The 19549-nt window shown below is 39.5% G+C and overlaps 1 protein-coding gene across 1 annotated transcript in view; it reads right to left on the reverse strand.

Annotated features, from left to right (window-relative positions):
* Positions 1–6313: 6313 nt before the first annotated feature.
* The window catches only part of MRPS6 (mitochondrial ribosomal protein S6), a 40942-nt gene continuing 27706 nt past the window's right edge, over positions 6314–19549 (reverse strand). Inside the window, exons 2-3 of the mRNA XM_044441466.1 lie at positions 14040–14179; positions 6314–6982 (exon numbers count right to left, since the gene is read on the reverse strand). Coding sequence (XP_044297401.1) covers positions 6805–6982; positions 14040–14179 — 318 coding nt within the window. The 3' untranslated portion in view covers positions 6314–6804. The remainder of the gene's footprint in view (positions 6983–14039; positions 14180–19549) is intronic.

Below are 19549 nucleotides of genomic sequence, written 5' to 3' on the forward strand. Positions count from 1 at the left end.
ATATGATCTATAGTTCTTCTTCCTTTTCTAAATCCAGCTTGAATATCAGGCCTGTCACTCTCCATACAGAATAATATTCTTTGTTGCAACATTTTGAGCAAACACTTTGAGCATCACTTCACTTGCATGGGAAATTAGTGTTATGGTTACTGCACTCTTTTGCCTCTTCTTTCTTAGGGATTGGAATGTATATTGAACATTTCCCATCTGTATACCATTGTTTTGTTTTCCCTATTTGTGTTTCATTGCTGGAGTAAAAACATTTTGTTTGAAAATGTCCCATTCTAGTACTCTTTAGTTTGCTCACACCAAGTACTGTGATGTTGGGATGTTCCATTTCCTGCTTTACAGTTTCCAATTTGCCTTGATTCATACTTCTTACATTTCATGTTTCAATTGTATGTGCCGTGCAGCTTCTGATTTTCCTTTCACTTCTGTCCATGTCATATCTGGTATCTCTACTTTGCCCATTCTGCCTCGGGTAATCCTGCTAGGAGACCAACCTAGAGAGGTAGTCTGGCCTCCTGGTGGCATTGCTCTCAGCTTCTCGGACACACTCAAACCCCCTCACCACATTAAGGTGTGCAAATGGGGGGGGGGGGCAGGAAGAGAAATTACTATTATCCATAGCATGTTTTGCTGCAGGAAGGCAAAAGGCATATGATATATATGCAGCAAACCTATTTATCACATTAAGTATAAAACCATCTTTCACATTAAAATTACAGTGCAAACCTCTGGCTATTTAACTCCAGTATAATCCCATTCATTAAATATGCTCTTTTGGGAACGCAGTCTTCCATATGACAGAAATGAACAGGAACCCACAGCCAGAAGACAGGACAATTTACATTCATAGCACAACCTGAAGTGACATAGAAAACATATAACTGGATTTTATTTCCTTATATCCCACCTTTTTTCCTTTCAAGGTACTCAAGGTGCCTTACATAATTATCTTTCTCTCAATTTTACCCTCACAACAACTCTTTGAGGTAGGTTGGGATGAGGGTCTGTGACTGGCCTGAAGTCACTCAGGGAGCTCCAAGGCTGAGCAAGGACTAGAACCCAGATCTCCCAAGTTCCAGTCCTGCGCTCTTAACCACTCCACCACAATGGCTCTCCTTGACATCTTGTTCTTTCCTTAAAAAACTACAAGGGTGAGGACAGAATAGGTTCAAGTCCTACAGGAAAGAGGTTGTTTATCTGATTTTAATTGTCCATTAAGCTTTGTCCTGATCTCTCTGTGAATGCCATTTATTTCCAATAGGAGCCACTCTGCACAGAGAAATGGGTACTGCAAGTATCTAGGTTCAGTGGAGGGGCAGGGGTGGAGATAAACTTATTTTCCCTCCAACTAGTTCTCTCTCTGTCCCTTTCAATGCCAAAGTTAGTTGAATGTGCCAACGGAAGTCGCTTTTCTGTTTGAGAGCTCAGATTAAACCCACAGGAAGATCCATGTTGGATCCAGCCAAAGACCTTTCTTCAGTTACACAATGGTCTGTGGGAAGTTCATGAAGAAAACAGGAGCACAATAGGACCTTCAAGCTTGTGATCCCCAGCAAGTGGCCCTGAGGGATACTGTTTTTGACACCAGAAGTAATACACTTATCACCATTAGGAATCATTGATAGCCTTGCTTTCCATGGATTTGTGTAATTACAGAGCTTCAGCTCTTGGATATGAAAATATAATAAGTAAAGGTAAAGGTAAAGGTTTCCCCTTGACATTACGCCCAGTCATGCCTGACACTAGGGGGCGGTGCTCATCTCTGTTTCCTAGCCGAGGGAGCCAGTGTTTGTCTGCAGACAGTCTCCGTGGTCATGTGGCCAGCATGACTAAACACCGAAGTGCACGGCACACTGTTACCTGCCCACCGAAGTGGTACCTTTTTATCTACTTGCATTTGCATGCTTTCTAACTGCAAGGTTGGCAGGAGCTGGGACAGAGCAATGGGAACTCACTCCATTGTGCAGAATCGAACCGGCAACCTTTCAATCAACCAGCCCAGCAGCACAGCGGTTTAAACCACTGTGCCCAGTATGTTGGCAGCCATCACTACCACTGATTTTCCTCATTCTCAAATGCTTCTCCTAAAACCTAGTCACTGGCAGTAAGAGGCAAAACATAGTTATTTTAGGAATGTTGCCTTTGGCACCGCATACTCCAGGAATATACACCCCCATCTGCTTCTAAATTTTCATCCCCTGGGCTGAGATTCAGCTCTGGCTGAACTCTCACTTCAGATGTCCTTATTGTTAGCCTTACTATCAAATCTTTATCAACCCCTTCCCTTTCTCCATCCCTCCTTACTTGTGCTAGTATCTGATTAAGTGCCTGATTAAGTGATCTGGAAGTCTTGAAAGCTCACACTTTCTTGATGTTTTGGTTGGCCTAATCCAAGGCATTGCGCTAGCAGATACTAGGTTTCATTTTTCCTTATTTAACACAGCTATGTTTGGTTTTAATTCAAGTAACATTTCCAAGAAACCATCTGTTTAAATAGATGGCCCCACCCCTTTAAACGTAACCAACATTATTTAAATAGGAAACTGACAAGGCTTGGGCATTTCCCCCTTAAATATGCATTTTAAAAAGCTATTTATTCCAAGGAAAAGTTATTCTTTACCCTGCACATTTCCTTCTTTGATAAATATGCTTCTCCCCTTTTCTCTCCCATTACAAGAGTGTTTGCAACTAGCGAACTCTTGGACAAAATGCTACCAGTGTAACTAACTTCTAGCCACTGCAGGGCTACTCAGGAACCATCAACTAGAAGAAATCTGGCTTTCAAAATAATAAATTTCCCCTTGTGCTGCTCATATTCACTGTTTATTATATGATTAAAATACTTTAAATGTCATATAAATCATTTTGTGAGGTTTGAAAAGCGCTATACAAATACTAAACAGAAAAATAAATTTTCCACTTGAAGTCTTTCTTCAATTAGTCAAATTAGAAAAGAAAACTAATCTATTACTCCGTCATTAACTGCCTTTCCCATTTAAGTCCCTATCACTTTAGTCTTAGAGTTGCTGCAGCTTCTAATAATTTTAACTGCTTTTTGTAACTACTTCAATGTACATGTTAAGTAGCATGCAATGTACAGTGAGAAGATGACAAGCATTTTCCAAGTGGGCCTAATTACATGTTTATAGCAAATGGTATTACAGTAATTGCCAATGCATTTTTAGGACCTTTTTAAGGATCCCCAACACTGAAACTGCCTTGTTGCCACTGTTATTACATGATGCTTAATGGCAGAAAGTGAAGAGGAACTAAAGAGCCTCTTGATGCGGGTGAAGGAGGAGAGTGCAAAAGTTGGCTTGAAACTCAACATTAAGAAAACTAAGATCATGGCATCCGGTCCTCTCACTTCCTGGCAAATAGATGGGGAAGAAGTGGAGGTAGTGATAGATTTAATTTTCCTGGGCTCTAAGATCACCACAGATGGGGACTGCAGCCAAGAAATTAAAAGACGCTTGCTCCTGGGGAGGAAAGCTATGGCAAATCTAGACAGCATACTAAAAAGCAGAGAAAGCACCCTGCCAACAAAAGTGCGTATAGTCAAGGCTGTGGTTTTCCCAGTTGCAATGTATGGCTGTGAAATTTGGACCATAAGGAAGACTGAGCACCGAAGAATTGAGGCCTTTGAATTGTGGTGCTGGCGGAGACTCCTGCGAGTCCCTTGGACCGCAAGGCGATCAAATCGGTCAGTCCTAGAGGAGATCAACCCTGACTGCACTTCAGAAGGCCAGATACTGAAGATGAAACTCAAATACTTTGGCCACCTAATGAGAAGAAGGGACTCCCTGGAGAAGACCCTAATGCTGGGAACAATAGATGGCAAAAGAAGAAGGGGATGGCAGAGGATGAGGTGGCTAGAAGGGGTCACTGAAGCAGTTGGGCATGAGCTTAAGTGGACTCCGGGGGATGGTGGACGACAGGAAGGCCTGGAGGAATGTTGTCCATGGGGTTGCAATGGGTCGGACACGACTTTGCAACTAACAACAACAATTTTAACACACTTAGCTGGTATTTTAGTGACCATTCCAATTATATGAACCCCAGTTTTAGGTTCAGTCAGAGGATGAATGAAGTTCAGAATTATTACACTGCACTATGCATCACTTATACTCAGGGAACTCCCAAACAAGGCATACATTGTGCAATTGCCCTGCCTCAAATAGGGAATTTTACCAATGGGTTAGACATTGGTAAAACATTGCCTTCCATTTGTAACTCTCTTGTGTTTTCCCATTGCATCTTCTTGCCACAAAATGGCATTAGAGGGAGAAACGTGTTCTGCCTGTTTGGTAGTGCTAGGAGAGGTCTACTTGGAAGAACTCTAAATCTTATTCAGCAATTCCTTTACCCTGTCATCTTAATTATACCTTAAATAGCCCAGTCCCAATAGTTGTGTCTCCCATATTAGTCCTACACAGAGTAGGCCCATTGAAATGAATGGGGCTTTGTCAATTGGATATTAACCAAATGCTCTCTTCTTATTGGCTCCTATCTTTTGCAAAATAATTGTACCCTTGCCTGGTTGAAGCATACTGCCAAATGCTCAGAAAATGCAAACTTAATTTTCATAGATGAAAGTGATGCCAGCAATTCAATACTCTTAACACATTTGGACTTCAATAAGGTCACCGAAACCACCACACTTCATAAAGACAGGTAACACAGAAATCTATAATGTAAGAGTATTACTGGCAAATTGTAACTTTCCAGGTGCCTCTACTAGGACTTTATGCCCTGGGACTTTAGGATGAAGAACATACCGTGAGCTTACTTGTACAGCAGGTTCTTTGGTCAGCTTACTAAAAATGTCATTTACCCGAGACTACATGAACATTTGGCATTCTGTCAATATATACTCCAAACAGAGCTTCAATTATATGTGGGCTTTCAAAGCTATTACAAACTAGTACCTTAAAATAGCAAATTACTGACTTTGGCAGAAAACTTAAATATATGTTTAATAGATGTGAATCTTTATCAGTGTGCATGAGATACTAAATCAGTGGACTATTCACACAAAACTTAGAGGAAAGACTATTTAGGCATATATTTAGAAACTATTTCATACTAACATTAGTATAAAATAATGGGTAAGCAAGCCTAGGTATTCAAGACACCACTTAGAATTTTAAATCCATCAATTTAGTGGCTGAAGTCTTCTTTCAGTTGCTGTAGGAGTTATAAAGAATTATGCTATTCACTTGCTCAGTTTAGCAATGCTACAGTATCAGGTCCTCCAAGAGGTGAGAAAGTATATTCCAAAAGGGACAGAGATCAAAATTCATATTATGGTATGTAATTAGACTATAATAGCTGCAGCACAATAATAACAGCAGCCACATCACAGTGAACGCATGCATGATGCAATCTTTTACATGTCTACGTAGATGGCCCACAAAATCCAATGGAACTTACTCTAAAATAAGGGACTACAGAATTACTGCTTTAGTTCTTATTCTGGGCCCCTCCAGTCCAAAGCTGGCTGGGAACACCAAGTGAGGACTGTTCTGCAACTTAAAATAGCTGTTTCTGTTGTGACATCGCATTTATATCCCAACCTTTTCATATTGTGAAGAACCCAAGGTGGCTTATATAGTTCCAGTTTATCTTAACAATAACCCTGTGAGGTAGGTTACATTAAGAGTGAGTGAGTGGTCCACTCATCCAGTGAGCTTCATGGCTAAGCAGGTCTAGAACCTGAATCTCCCAGGTAGGATGAAGCTCTGTGGCTTCTGTCCCCCAAGTGTTCGTGCACTTCCTCTCGTTGCCAGCCCTGTCTTAGAAATCCAGCCAAGTCAAGAGGAAGGCCATGGACACTTGGCTGCACAAACAGCAACTTTCTTTCATATCATGTGCAGCAGCACAAAACAAAGACTGCCGTGTGTGATGCAGAAGAGGGACGCTGCTTGCTCAGTGTTCACATGGGGCTCAATTCCGGGTGAATGTGGTGCAAACACTGGGCACCAAAGCAGGGCAGAGCCTGGGGAACTGAGCCCAGGAATCTGACAAACCCCTAAGACAGATTCCTCACACATCCCCACTCCCAGGTCCCCAGTCCACCTCATCACATTGGCTCTTTTTTGCACCTGGAATACTGGATGTCTTACGGACAGCTTGAAGAAAAAAGTAGAACATGTAAAGAGAGTAAAATGAGGAAATTGCCAAGCTCTTTTTGAATTTATCAGCCCAGTGAAGATGCCTTTTGAGGGAGGGAGGGAGGAGAATCAGAAATATCAAACACACGTGTCCATTGCATGAAGCATGTAAAAACCAACAGGAAAACATGACAATGTATCACCTGTTTTTATTTTAGAAGAAGTAAAATTAAAACTGTACATAAAGCCATATTTTTTTCTTAAATGTTCATGACATAACACTTAAGTTTATTTGCACTGAAACCGAGGAAGAGCATACTAGAGAATGATTCCTATGTCATTTTTGTCTCTTTAACTCTTTTATAAACCAGGATGTAGATGTTCTTGTTGTAATTTTATTGCCATAATTAACAAATGTTCACATGCCATTATACTCTTATTTACATTACAGAAGAGCCTTACTGCTGTCTATACAATATCCTGACTTATCCTACACATTTCTACTTCAGTTCCACTTTGTTACATAGGACCTATTTGCAAATAAGCATGTATAAAATATGCTGGAACGGAGTGCCACACTCCACACATAGTGTGATTAGTACATACTGACTCTGTGTGAATTGTAGATGCTTACAGCTTGAGTCAAATTGCTAACAACAAGGTCTCCATGAGTTTCATTCATTTATTTCTTCTTCCTAGTTAGTAAATCTGCATTGCTTACTGGGATTATGCCCATACATTCTTCTGTCTTTACATGTTGCTTTATAATTGTAGATCTGACTATATCAATGTCACGTCTTAAATGGTCCTTGAGGGCTGAAATAATTGTTGGTGAAGAATGGAAGTCTACCAAGAAATACCTGGAAATAAAAAACATTACAGTAACAAATAATGCTAAATACCAAAATAAAGAGTTAAACTTAGTTTCTAAGTTGAACTGAACTTTTTTGGACTTGTAGGAAAAAATTCCAAGGAAGAAAGCATTTTACATATTTTAATGTCTACAGAACTGACAAGTACACAGCAGCATATTCATTCTAATATTTTTTTTCATTATTTACTTGTCAAACAACTAGGATGAGTACCAAGAAGCATAACTTGGACTGGGAATGTCACTGTTAATATCCCTAAAGGAAAGCCCCCAGTGGGAGGTCATCCCCATTTATCCCTGCCCAATTCCTTCAAGATCTGCTATAAAGTTGAATGTGATGTAACTGAACACACAACACATAGCATTGCTAGGGTGGGCGGGGGGAGTGAAAACGTCATGGCTTGAGCCAGCTTACTGCAAATGTAGGTAAAATTCCTTTCTTCCCAGACTCGGCAGCTAACCTGTCCATTGTAAGGTGATGTTTGCTGCAAGACAAGGGTGAGTAGGAGGGAAATGGGCAATGGTGCTGTTGTAGCCTGTGCCAAGCTATTTAGTTAAGAACAGACCAGAAGGGAAGGCTTCTTCTCTGATCCTCCTCCGAGACCACGCACACATGAAACCAGACAGAGCAGCTAAAGGAATCCTTCTGGTGACACAGTGACCTCTTGTGCAGACTGCTAGGCAGGATGATGGGACACTCTCATCCTCCCACTGCCCAATGTGTCTGGCACAACTGTGGTCCTTATATTTGCATATGGGGAGAAATGTATGCTTTATTTTATGTAGCACCCTAACTCAGCCATTAGGTACCAAAACCCAACAGCCACTGAAGAAATGTGCTGAAAGGTCAAAAGGCTCAAATCATAGCATGCCACAGGCTGAGCTGGCTTTTTCTAGAAATGGCACCACTCTCACATGGAATCTTTACAGATGGCTGCAAGTTTTGAAGAATGAAACTCTTTGAAACACTTCACTCCACTCACCAAATTGCTGTGAGTGGAGGAAGAGGCAAGCAAGCAGAAATTGCAAGCATGCAGAAATTAGAACATGTAAGGAATGAATAAATAATCCTGATTATTTGGGATGCAAGAAATACAGTCCAGAGTCAAATATATTGAAGTGAAATGTGGGTTGGAGTCATGTTCTTGAGCAACTTCCATAAAGGAGGTGACTTGCTTTAAAAAATACTCTCCACTTCCTGGTCTGTGGTCTGTCATTCACTGTTGCTGAGCACAGGTTTAGAACATGTATACAGGAGATTGTGAATGAGTATTTACATTCTGTGCATTTCCTCCCATCCTTGGCAGAGTGTTGCCATGCAGCATTTGAGGTATGGACAGTATCAGGGAGATAGACTGTATTTCTTCTGTCGAAAATCTGGTGCAAGAAGAAGTCTTTTTCTTATAAAACAAAGGTGTAAGTTCAAAGTTGCAAATAGTTAATGCCTGTTTGGTTTAAGATTTCTGATTACTTGAGGGCACAAGGCACAACTAAAGATAGGTAGCACCAACTTAAGAAGCTTGGCATTCACTGAGCTGCTCAGCATACCTTACTGAAGACCTCAGTGCTTTGGCAACACTTCAGAGGTTTTCACACATTTCTAAGTACTGCCTGAAATTCTCAGCATTAAGACAAATGCTTCCCCTCTGCCATGAACACAGTATTTACCTTGAGCAAGGAGAACATTTCAGATCTCTTTCATGTACAATTGGGAATAATGGAAATTTATTTCATGGATCTTATAGACTTTCAGAACATCATTGTAACCATGGACACTTAATAATTGCTGACCTTGAAATGAGCGACAAAAGCCAAATGTCCACTTCCATTAGGATACAGTAGCTACCAATGAATAGCAGAGATAGTAGGAAGGGTTACTTAATTCCCCACCACTTTTCTACTGCAACTTTCCTCTGGCAGCATTACAGACAAAAGTTTGCAATGAGGTAAAAATTACAAATTAACCTATTTAGTGTAATCTAACACATTCTGGATCTGGGAATTTCAGAGATAAAATTTCAAATTTGGGAATGCTGACTTTTTGGTTTCCTATTATTTATAACCATCCATTTATACCTTATTTATGGGTGATACCACTACAGCACTTCGGCAGATTTGGCTGAAAGGTACAGTCTATTCCTCCATACCTTGCATGTATGTAAGAAGTTGACTGTAATATTACCAGAACAATGGAAATAATTATAGACAAAACATAAATGTTGGTGTTAGTTATTAGTTCATATATCTATGAATATTTCATGTTTATTTATTCTGAAGATGTACTAGTTGCTTGCTTTTACTTTTGGTAGCTATAGAATTTGTTACATGTATTTGTAAATATGGAATTCATTTGGTAACATTCATCCCAATTTGATTATTAAGTTTTTGGTGCTGGCGTTTATTTCCTTTTGCATTTTCAATGGGAAAATTTCTCCTCTAGCAAGAAGAGGATATATCAACACATAAACAACCATATGCAGCAGATTTACATATAAACCACCATATTCAGCAGATGTTAATATCAACTGTGAATCAGTGATCCAGCAAGTATAGAAACCTCTGATGTGGTCTGAAAGGTAAAAAAGAAAAATGCCTGTTTAGGGATCTAGCTTTAGTAGACTCTGACAAAAGGGATCTGTTCTATTGCCTTTCATGTGGAGCTTGCAGAATTCTATCTTAATGAGATCTTCCTGCAAAACAAGCAAGAGAGGAATTCAAGAAATATTTTTTCAAACCTCAACATTTTCCTGGAGGTTGTGTTCACCTAATCCTCCCAAAAGAAAATGATGTAAATTGAACACTTTAAATGAACATATAATCTCTGCATCCTTTGCCAGTAATGACTGACAGCTTGCTCCTAATGTAAGTCCCTTCCTATATTTCATCAATTCTCATTATGTTGCTGAGTGAGAACAGTGGGCTGCTATCATGTTATGCCTTTAAAACGGAAACAGATTCTTTCCCCAAACTGGGTGGTTTGGAACTTCATGTTTTCGTCTGCTCACAGAGGCAGGCAGTGGAAATTTCCACTGCAGTGCTGTTGCTATCGGATGGCCCTGGTGGGGGAGGGGAAAGATGCGCTGCTGCTACATTGTCTTTGTGGTGCCTTTTACTAGCCAGAAATTTTATCGGAAGATACAAAAATGCAGCAGTTGCAACAAAGCAATATACTAGCAGTATCAAGCATCCAGCATTGGAGTCAAGCCATGGATCTGATCTCTATCTGGGAATAGGACGCCCTGCTTCAGAAAGACCTTCTATTTGTCTTTTATAATTATAGTTTAGGTATGCTTGAAACAAAGAAGAAAGAAGCAACTGTAGCTTAGGAGCTGATCAAAACCACTGCCCATTAAAAGAAACAAAAAAGATTGTTAGGTCAACAACTGTATCCTGTGCAAAGCAGCACCACATTTGCCTTCATTTAAAGCAATGAACTGCAAATGGACACACAAATGCTGAAGAATTTGAAGGTGGGCAGAGGAGAAACCAAAGCCAAGACATCGTTACAGAGGTGCAAGCATACTGATGAAACGTAACTCTGACTCTCTAGAGCAAGCCTTTCCAGCATGGTGCTCTCCAGATGTGGCAGATGGCCTAACTTAGAAAGACCTCCATCAACCTAGCCAGTCAACTGTGCTTGGGGATGATGGAAACTGTAGTCAGCACGCCTTGAAGGAACAAAGCCAAGAAACGTTGCTCTAGAAGTCAGTACAGGGGGGAAATCATCAGGAAAAAGTTCATTCCAGAAACCACAGTTATTGTGATAATTTTGGTACTTCGAAAATAGGGTGACAAAATAGAGCATAATAATTTTTTTTCCTTCCAAAATATTATCAATACAAAAAGTTAAATGAAAATGCTATTGAAAACTTATTTCAAATCAAAGTACTGACAGAAAATGGGAAGGGTGCATATTTAATTATGCACAAGGAATCTCTCAATTTTTAATATACTAACAACTGTATTTCCAAACAGGATTTTAAAAACTGTGAACTGGCAGCAAAGAAGCACCTGGACCAAGGCTTTCAAAAAAAATCCTATTGGGAAAATAGTTCTCAGCTGATCTAGTGTGACTGAATGCTCAAGGGAGAACATGGTCAAGACTCTGCCTGCCCACCCCCTACCGCCAAAATTCCATGTTTTATAAACAATGAACTTCAGTGATTCAATATGCTCTCATAATTTTTAGACTCCACCACAGAAGTCTTCGTAAAGCAAGATGAATATCACTGATTGTGAGGCTGGAGTGAAGACTAAAATAACTTCTTGTCTACCATCATGCAAAAGCCAAACTGGGAACTTCTACTAAACTTCTGGAACAGATCAAATAACCCATTTTAACATCTTAAACACAGTTTGCTTTTATTTACAGGCCAATTCTATTCCCTCTGGCCTTCTATGTAAGTCCAGAGGGCTAGAGCTCTCAAAGATAGCCTCACCTGGACAAGGAAGCAAGGGCAAATTCTAGTCCTTCAGGAAAGAGGCAAGAGATTCTTGTCCTGGCACAGTACGTCCAAACCACAGGACAAGGTTGTTATGGTGCAATTCTCTGCATATCAGTATGTTCTACTGGACATAGGACTGCAACCTAAGTGGAGTTTTATGTAGCACAAGTTGTATTCCAATCATGTATGCTAAAGTAAATTTTGTTGTTGCTTTTCAGCACAGAAGAAGCTGAAGCTTGCAAAACACAGTCCCATCTACCAGCCAAGACAAACTCAGAACAATTTCTACTGCCTAGTTGAACAAAAGTCTGTTTATGTGATGGCATCTAGAAGAAAAATACCTTGTGCCAAGCAATAGGGTTTCATGTGCACTGCTTTTCAGGTCATAGTAACATAGCAATAATCCATTTCCAGTTTATACCAACTTAAAACATGCAAAGTGTATTTTTGCTTTAAAAAAACATGGGGTGCAAGGGCATCTTGGTAGAAAAGATGGCTGTGGTTGCATCGGTGTCCATGATCACCCAACTGCCTTCCTCTTTTCATTTTCTTGACTAGCAGTCAAGCTCTGAAATTCCAAATCAATTTTGACTAGCCACCATTTTAGAGATGCATCTTTGCAGTTCATGCAATAGATTTAATATATCCACAAGTTAAGCAGGGTAAACTGCACAAACTGCCCATCACATTTGTATTTTAAAATGCCAGGGAGAAAGATTGCAAATTGTTATTTTGATTATTAAATGTAGTCTCTATGCAATCTTAGTTGCCTAGCAACATTTCTCCATCCTTGCTGAGCAGCAGTTCACTTTCAAAAGGTATTCTCAGAGAGATTAGCATGAACAACAACAAAACCCCAATGTTACTCAATTAAAGGATGAATTCTTCTGTCCACTTTTATCATATCAATGGAGTATCTTAAATTTCCACATTCCAGTGCAATATTTATTTATGTTTACTTCTTTATTTCTTAGGACTTATGTTCTATTTATCATGCACAGTCATCATTAAGTTCTACTGTAACACTACAAATAGCATCAACATTACACTTTGGCTCAGATAACCCAAGGGGAATAAATCAGGGCTGAACCAACAGATGACTTTTGTGAAAATAAAAGGTTAATTCAGAATTGAAAATTGTACATAAGAATGGCATGTTTCTTAATAAAGGAAGTATAACATACTGTTTAACTTTTAAGTCTGCAGTCTTATGCACAAAGTACAGTGCTTTATAGAAGCATTCACACACCCTCTTTGATTTTTCCACATTTCCTTGAAATGGATTTAATTGGCAGTGTTACCAGTTGATGTATGCAAAAAACTCAACATTGTCAAGTGTAAAATATTTTTATTCTGGCACAAAAGTAAATAAAAACAATCTAGAATTCGTTGGTTGCATAACTATTCACCTCATCCTCAAATCAGTACTTAGTAGAAGTGTCTTTGGCAGCAATTCCAGCTATGCATTTTCTTGAGTACATCTCTGTCCACTTCACAGATCTAGATTTTGTGCATCTAGTGTTGCTGGTTTTTCCTGGCAAAACTGTTCCAGCTCTGTCAGGTTTGATGTGTCGAGTTGTTGTGATAGTTCCTTAGTCTTCATACTGCTGATTACGTAGTTTTGCTCTACAATAAACTCTGGGGCTTCCAGTAGCACGTGTATTTAATTAAAGGTCATGTGGCACTAGAATTACTCACAGGTAAACTTCATTCAACTGCTTACTGAAAAGAATAATTCTGTGTATGTAACTCAGAAGTATGTGACTTCTGCAGACAATGGGTTACACCAGAGCTTATTCAGGCATGTGATAGCACATGAATACTTATATAACCAACAATTGCCAGTGTGTTTCTCTTTCTTTAAATTTTGTGCCTCAGTAAAAAAAAAGTTGCACTTTAAAGCATTGAATATCTTATGTGCATCAACTGGTAACAATGCCAATTAAATCCATTTTAATTCCAGGTTGTGGAAAAATCAAAAGAAGGTGAATACTTACCCCAAACACTTTAAGCTTCAGTGAACTCAACAGGGCTTGCTTCTGTGGAGACATGCAAAATACTGTACTGCAATGTATGGGGGAGAGGTAACAATGAAATGAAAGGTCAATGTTTACATTATTTTATAACTAGGAAATCGGTACGAGCAAGTGAATTCTCTAAAAAAAATACCTTGTGTATCTCAGTTTGCAATTGTTCAAATACCTGATTCGTATGTCTGTCTGTGTATGCACACATGTGCAGGTGTGTTAGTGTTACTCAGCATACAGGATAAAAATGGTTTATCTTAAAACAAAAACAGGCATGGGTGTCTATATTATACTGATTTCTCAAAGAAATTGAAGGCACTTAACACTACATTTTAGACCAGGGTTACATCCAAAGAAGAGATATGTGCATGCAAGAAAGAAGTGCATGCATGGCTTTAACTGATGACCAGCCTGTTTCCTAAGCAGTAGGAATAGTTGCTGAGACAACATAGAAGCTTCAGCTGCACACACACTGTTCTCCCATATGCTCCTATCACTTTTTTGAAGCATAGCCTTGAGCATTTATTTAACAAAAGTCTATAAAAACAAGATGCATGGCATAGGTAACTCATACCCTCCTCTGGTGTGAACTTCATTGTGCTCTGAGATTCTATATGGCAGCGCTCTTTCCCCCAGGTTTTCCAAATTCCTCACCACTGCTCCTCTCTCCATCAAAGTCTCCACTGTGCGTTTCAATGCTGCAGCTGTCTCAAGCTTGAAACAGAAGGAAGAACACACAAATGTGTTTATATATGGCAGTTAATCACAACTACTCTTGATACTTACCTGGCTAGAAAAGAATCAGGAAGACTAAAGAAGAAACATGAACAGATGTCAAAAGAGCCTGTGGAAAGAGCCTGAAACCTTGATTCTTCTCCCTTTCATCTCCAACAGTGCAATGTCAGACTACTACATTCATTAACAGCACAATCCTATGAACATTTCCTCAAAAATAAGCCTCAGTGAATTAAAAGTGGCCTAGTTGGGAGTAAATTTTAGCTGCACTCAAAATGAGCAAGAAGCCCATTACACCATAGACCGATACTCCCAGTCACCATGACTGTTCTTTTTGAAAACCAAGATGGAATACAAGCAGTCTGAGATTATTGACATAACTATCATCTAGTATATGCGCTCAAACACTCTCCGTTTACAAGTATGTTATGTTATGTTATGAAGGCAAAATATGTAAGAGAACTCCACTGTATCAGACTAACAGTCCATTTACCTATGCTCCTGTCTCCCACAGTGGCCCGACATATGCCTACAGTTGACCTGACTTCCCCTCCAATTTCTGCTCTCCCTGCAGCTGATATGCAGTAGCACTGAACCTACAAGTGCCAATAACCTATATCTAGTAGTATGGTCCTTCTTAAAAAATTGGAACAGGAAATTTTATTCTATGTAAATAAATTTGGATATGGTAATTTACACCAGAAATGTTCAGAAAACAATTCTGATGCCCTAGAGAGAAATCTAATTGATCATGCTTATTTTATTTCTATTTAGAAAGAAATGCTTTGAAAAGTATCCCATGCTAACTTTTTTCCCAATAAACAATTATATATAACCTGATGTATTTGAAATATTTGAGTAAAACATAAAGCAGGTAATTTAAATGTTACATTGCACAGACATATACTGGAATAAATGAATGTAACATTTCCCTAAATTTGTAAAAATAATTTGCTATATTTAAGGGGAAAAGGAATTTAAACACATATCTATTTGTACTGGACTCCTTGTAAACATGTAAAAATAATAGCATGAACTTCCATGGCACTGGTTAATCTGAAGAGGAAAAAAAACAAAGGTTCTGAAATCTGTTGACACAGTAATACATTTAGGAACATAAAAAACTCACCCATTCACAGGGGCAGAAGGTGAATCAGCTGAGTAGAACTACTCAGTACTACTAGACTCCTACAACTTTCAAACTGTCACTTCTACCTAATCTGTTTTATATCCATTTGTTGCTACTAATAAACTTATGAAAGAATGATTTTACAAACCTTGGCCATGGCTTCCATTACTCATCTTATTTCTAAATTTAATATTTATTTATTTCATTTCTATGCTGCCCAATAGCTGAGGCTCTTTCAGAGTTAAAAGACAATTCTCCATTTCTTTTTTCTTTGGGAAGCTGTTCCCAAAGCCCCGTCTCAGCCCCAAACTATGCCTTCTATGATGCAATAATCAGAACTGTATGCTGCATCCCAAACTTCATTGCAATATACATTATATAAGAGGACTATAATGCTGGCAGTTTTGTTTTCAGTCCCCTTAGCAATAATCTCTAGCATGAACTTTGTCTTTTTTATAGCAGTTGCACACTGAGTTGACATTTTCATTAAGCTATCCAGCATGACTGCAAGTTAGTCATCACCAGTTCCTTCAGCCCCCATCAGTGTATAGTTGAATATAGGATGTTTTGTCTTTAATGTGCATTTAATACTTAACATAAAATCTCATTTGCCTTTTGCTTAGTGGAAAAATCCATTTGGAGCTCTTTGGAGCTCGCTTAGAATTTTAGTATCCTGAGTCACTCAGTGCCACTATGTAAACATAGCCATTTCAGTGTTCAGCCAAGTGCCAGATCATTTGTGAAGAAACTGAACACTGGTCACAGTACTGGTTTTTGAGGGAGCACTTCCTTGACAGTTAGGACCCCGAGGGTGTGGAATGGGCTTGCACGAGAGGTCGTTGAGGCCTCATCGGTGGGGGTGTTCAAGGATAGGCTGGACGTCCACATGGTGGGCATGTTGTGAGCGGAGCCGGCTAGTGCCGGAGGTCAGACCAGATGGCCCGGGAGGCCCCTTCTGACTCGCTCTGTTTCTATGTTTCTGTGACTGGAGGAACTGTCTGTTTACATTCACTGTCCTTTTGTTAGTGTTGGCTAATTCAACTAGCTAATTGCTAGCTAGGTAAAAATATGAGGACCAAGTTTATTCAGAAGTCAACGGTAAGGTGGTATGGAAGTTAGATGAACAACATGGGTCTATCTTCTTTTTATGGAACATTATAAGTGGAAGCCAAGGATGTCCTTTGTGGTCAAAATCTGATCCATAGTATCAGGAGGCTATTAGCATTCATGGATCTGGTCTCTAAGCAGAACTTCTTATTCCAAGGATGGGCAACTTGTGGCCCTCCAATTATTTTGGCCTACAGCTCTCACCAGCCTTAGCCTGCATAGCCAGTGACAAAGCATCCAAAGGACCACAAGCTGTCCACTCTTGTACCTAGTTAAAGTCTTGCATGGCACACTGTAAGTGGAAGAAGATGGAAGGCATTAGTGTTTCCCCTTTAACTACTTATTAGAATATATTCACTACATGGCTCACTGAAGGTTTCTGTAGAACTTGGGTGGTTGGGTCCCCTTCTTAGCACCTCCATTATTATAAGTTCATTTTGTCCAAGATCTCTTCTGCCTGAACCAAAAAGTCGCATACTGGGGCAACGGTTGAAACTAACCCTTTCAAGTCATTGATCATCATAAATTAGGACTCATTCAGAAGGCTCTGAGACTTCAAATGGCTTTTATAATGTCCATTGCCTAGTGGGCATGATTAATGACTGCAGCAGAGTGCAACCCTCTTATGTAAGCTGCAAGAAACCTAAAGGAGTCCCTCTCTGCTTCAAACATTGCTTTGATTGGGAAATGGGACATATTCTGTGATAAACTCCCAGTTTTTGATTAGCACACGATCTACTCACATACTTTTTAGCCCCACAGCACTGCTGCCGGGATTAAAAAAAAGTATACCTTTTCTCTAGCTCCTTTCCCAATAGTGAATGTCCCTACAGGATGCAGGTATTGAAAGTAACAAGGAACAGAGCATGAATATTTGTTGTGCCATCAAATCTCTCTTCTGCTAGAAAATTTTCCTACAGGTGTTCCTATGTTTGTTTAAGTGTGCCTCATGGCAGCATACAACAAGGCACATTCCCTCACATTCCACTTTCTTTGTTGTCACCAGACACAGTTCCCCGAATATATTAAAAATTTCATTGCATGGGCACTGTCAAATCAAGTATATTCAAATATAAAGCACTAATGTTGGGTTCTAAATATTACAAATTACAGCACAAATCCTATTCCAACCTCTTAGCCTGATATGAGTATCTAGGACAATTAAAACTGCCAAGTCACAGGAGAGATATCCTCTAAATTTTTAAATCCTATGCTTCATAAGGCAAAGCACATTAACTTAACACTTCCCATGCCCATACAGCTATAAATTAAACCAAGAGATATTTAACTGTGTGGTTGTGTTTTAAGCATATGCACAACTTGGCCCTCAGACAAGGTTTATTGCTGTCTCTGCCCTTTTAATCAAGAACAAGGTGCTGTAATCTTGCAGGCCATATAGCCCATAGATCATTGATGAGAAACTTGTTGCCATATTTGGATTGCTATATGCATTTCTTACTTGTGTTAGGAATCTTGTAACACATGTGTATTGGCCCAGTACATGTGGGATAAATTATTTTTCCTTAGTGTCTTACCACACACAGAGGATTTGAAGACATCAGTAGATCCACTTGGAAAGAAAATGTTTTGCATTCACTCCAAGTTTCTGGGAGAATGAAATTTCTTGAGAGGTTGTACTCCCATTTTAATGCAAGGGTAAGCGGACCTGGGAGGTCTAGGAGCCATTTTTGCCTTCTGATCCTCTCCCGCAGGCTGCAGCCCAAATGTGTATCTCAAAAATAACCAAAAAAAGTGTCCAAACCACTACTGAGTGCCAAAGGTGTTGGAACCAACTTGTTTGCAAGATAAATTTGTCCCTTTAAGGCTGTGTAGCACTTACTAAATTCTAAAAGATCTAAATTGCAAACAGTCCTTTTCAGTGCTCTATAGGGCTTCAGACACCTCCTTAAAAACTTCTTAGTTTTTTTTATTAAGGTACAAGAGGGCAGTAAAAGCTGGCAGAGGACACATATTACTCACCTATTATATCAAAAAGTCTGCACTACCATATAATAGCTCTTTTCAAGCTAACTCACTTGCAGATGCTTTGGGCCTCAATTCCCATCAGCTGAAAGCAGTTTACTTATCAGTAGATGTATTTTATCAGTACTCACTCCATCTACTTTGCAAGCAGTATGTAATGAGTTTGTAGCAAAAGTAACAGGTTTTAGTCCTAGGCTCCTGCACTAAAAGCAATTAGCAAGACACTATTACTTCCTTAGTTACTTTCTGCAAACCCAAAATGTGGAAATTTGCTATTGATGAATAAAAACAGAGACGTGATTAGGATTCTGCAGGATGCAGCATATTCTTAATGGAAAGCCACATTAAGGAATATGGTGACCACAGCCTTGTAGCTGCTAGACAATCTCCTAAACTTTATAAAGTAGTGCAGCCAATGTTTCCAAGCAGCACCAAACAGACTTCCTATGGTGATACCAAATCAAAAATTACCTTACATACTTACAATGTACTATATTCATATCCTGCCTTTTTCCTTTCAAGACAAGGCAGCTTGTATCATCCACTTCCTCCTCTCAATTTTTATCTTCACAACAACCCTGTGAAGTAGATTAAGGAGTGTCTGTGACTGGCCCAAAGTTGCCAGGGACCTCTATGGTTGAGCAGGCATTAGAACCCGGAGCCCTTACAGTTCCAGTCCAGCACTCTAACTACTAACATCATACTGGCTGTCCAATCTCCCCAGTTCCAGATGAAAATTCTAATGGCTTACACCATCATATTCCCCACCAGCTTCACACATAGCTTCTCTCCTGTCCACTCCCGATTGCAATTTCCCCCCTTCTGCCCACTAGCTAGGGGCTCCTCATCTTAGCATGCCATACAAGCTGTCTTTCCAGACCACCATGTTGGACTACAGCTTCCTCCACGCCGTTGGGGAAAGCTGCTATAACACTATCACCATCACGTGATTTTTGGATAAGGCAGAATGTTTTTGGGAAGTGCCTGATGGTACTTTTCTGAAACTCTATGAATTCATTGTGGAAGTGTCAGAGGGAGCATTGTGTGGTAAGAAGGCACTGTCAATATATTTCAAAGTTGTTTCTACATGCATGCAAATAGCTGAATTAATTGTTGCATATTTATCAACT

Source organism: Varanus komodoensis, unplaced genomic scaffold, assembly GCF_004798865.1.
Source record: "Varanus komodoensis strain SLA01 unplaced genomic scaffold, ASM479886v1 scaffold4, whole genome shotgun sequence".
In the NCBI taxonomy this organism is placed as follows: Eukaryota; Metazoa; Chordata; class Lepidosauria; order Squamata; family Varanidae; genus Varanus; species Varanus komodoensis.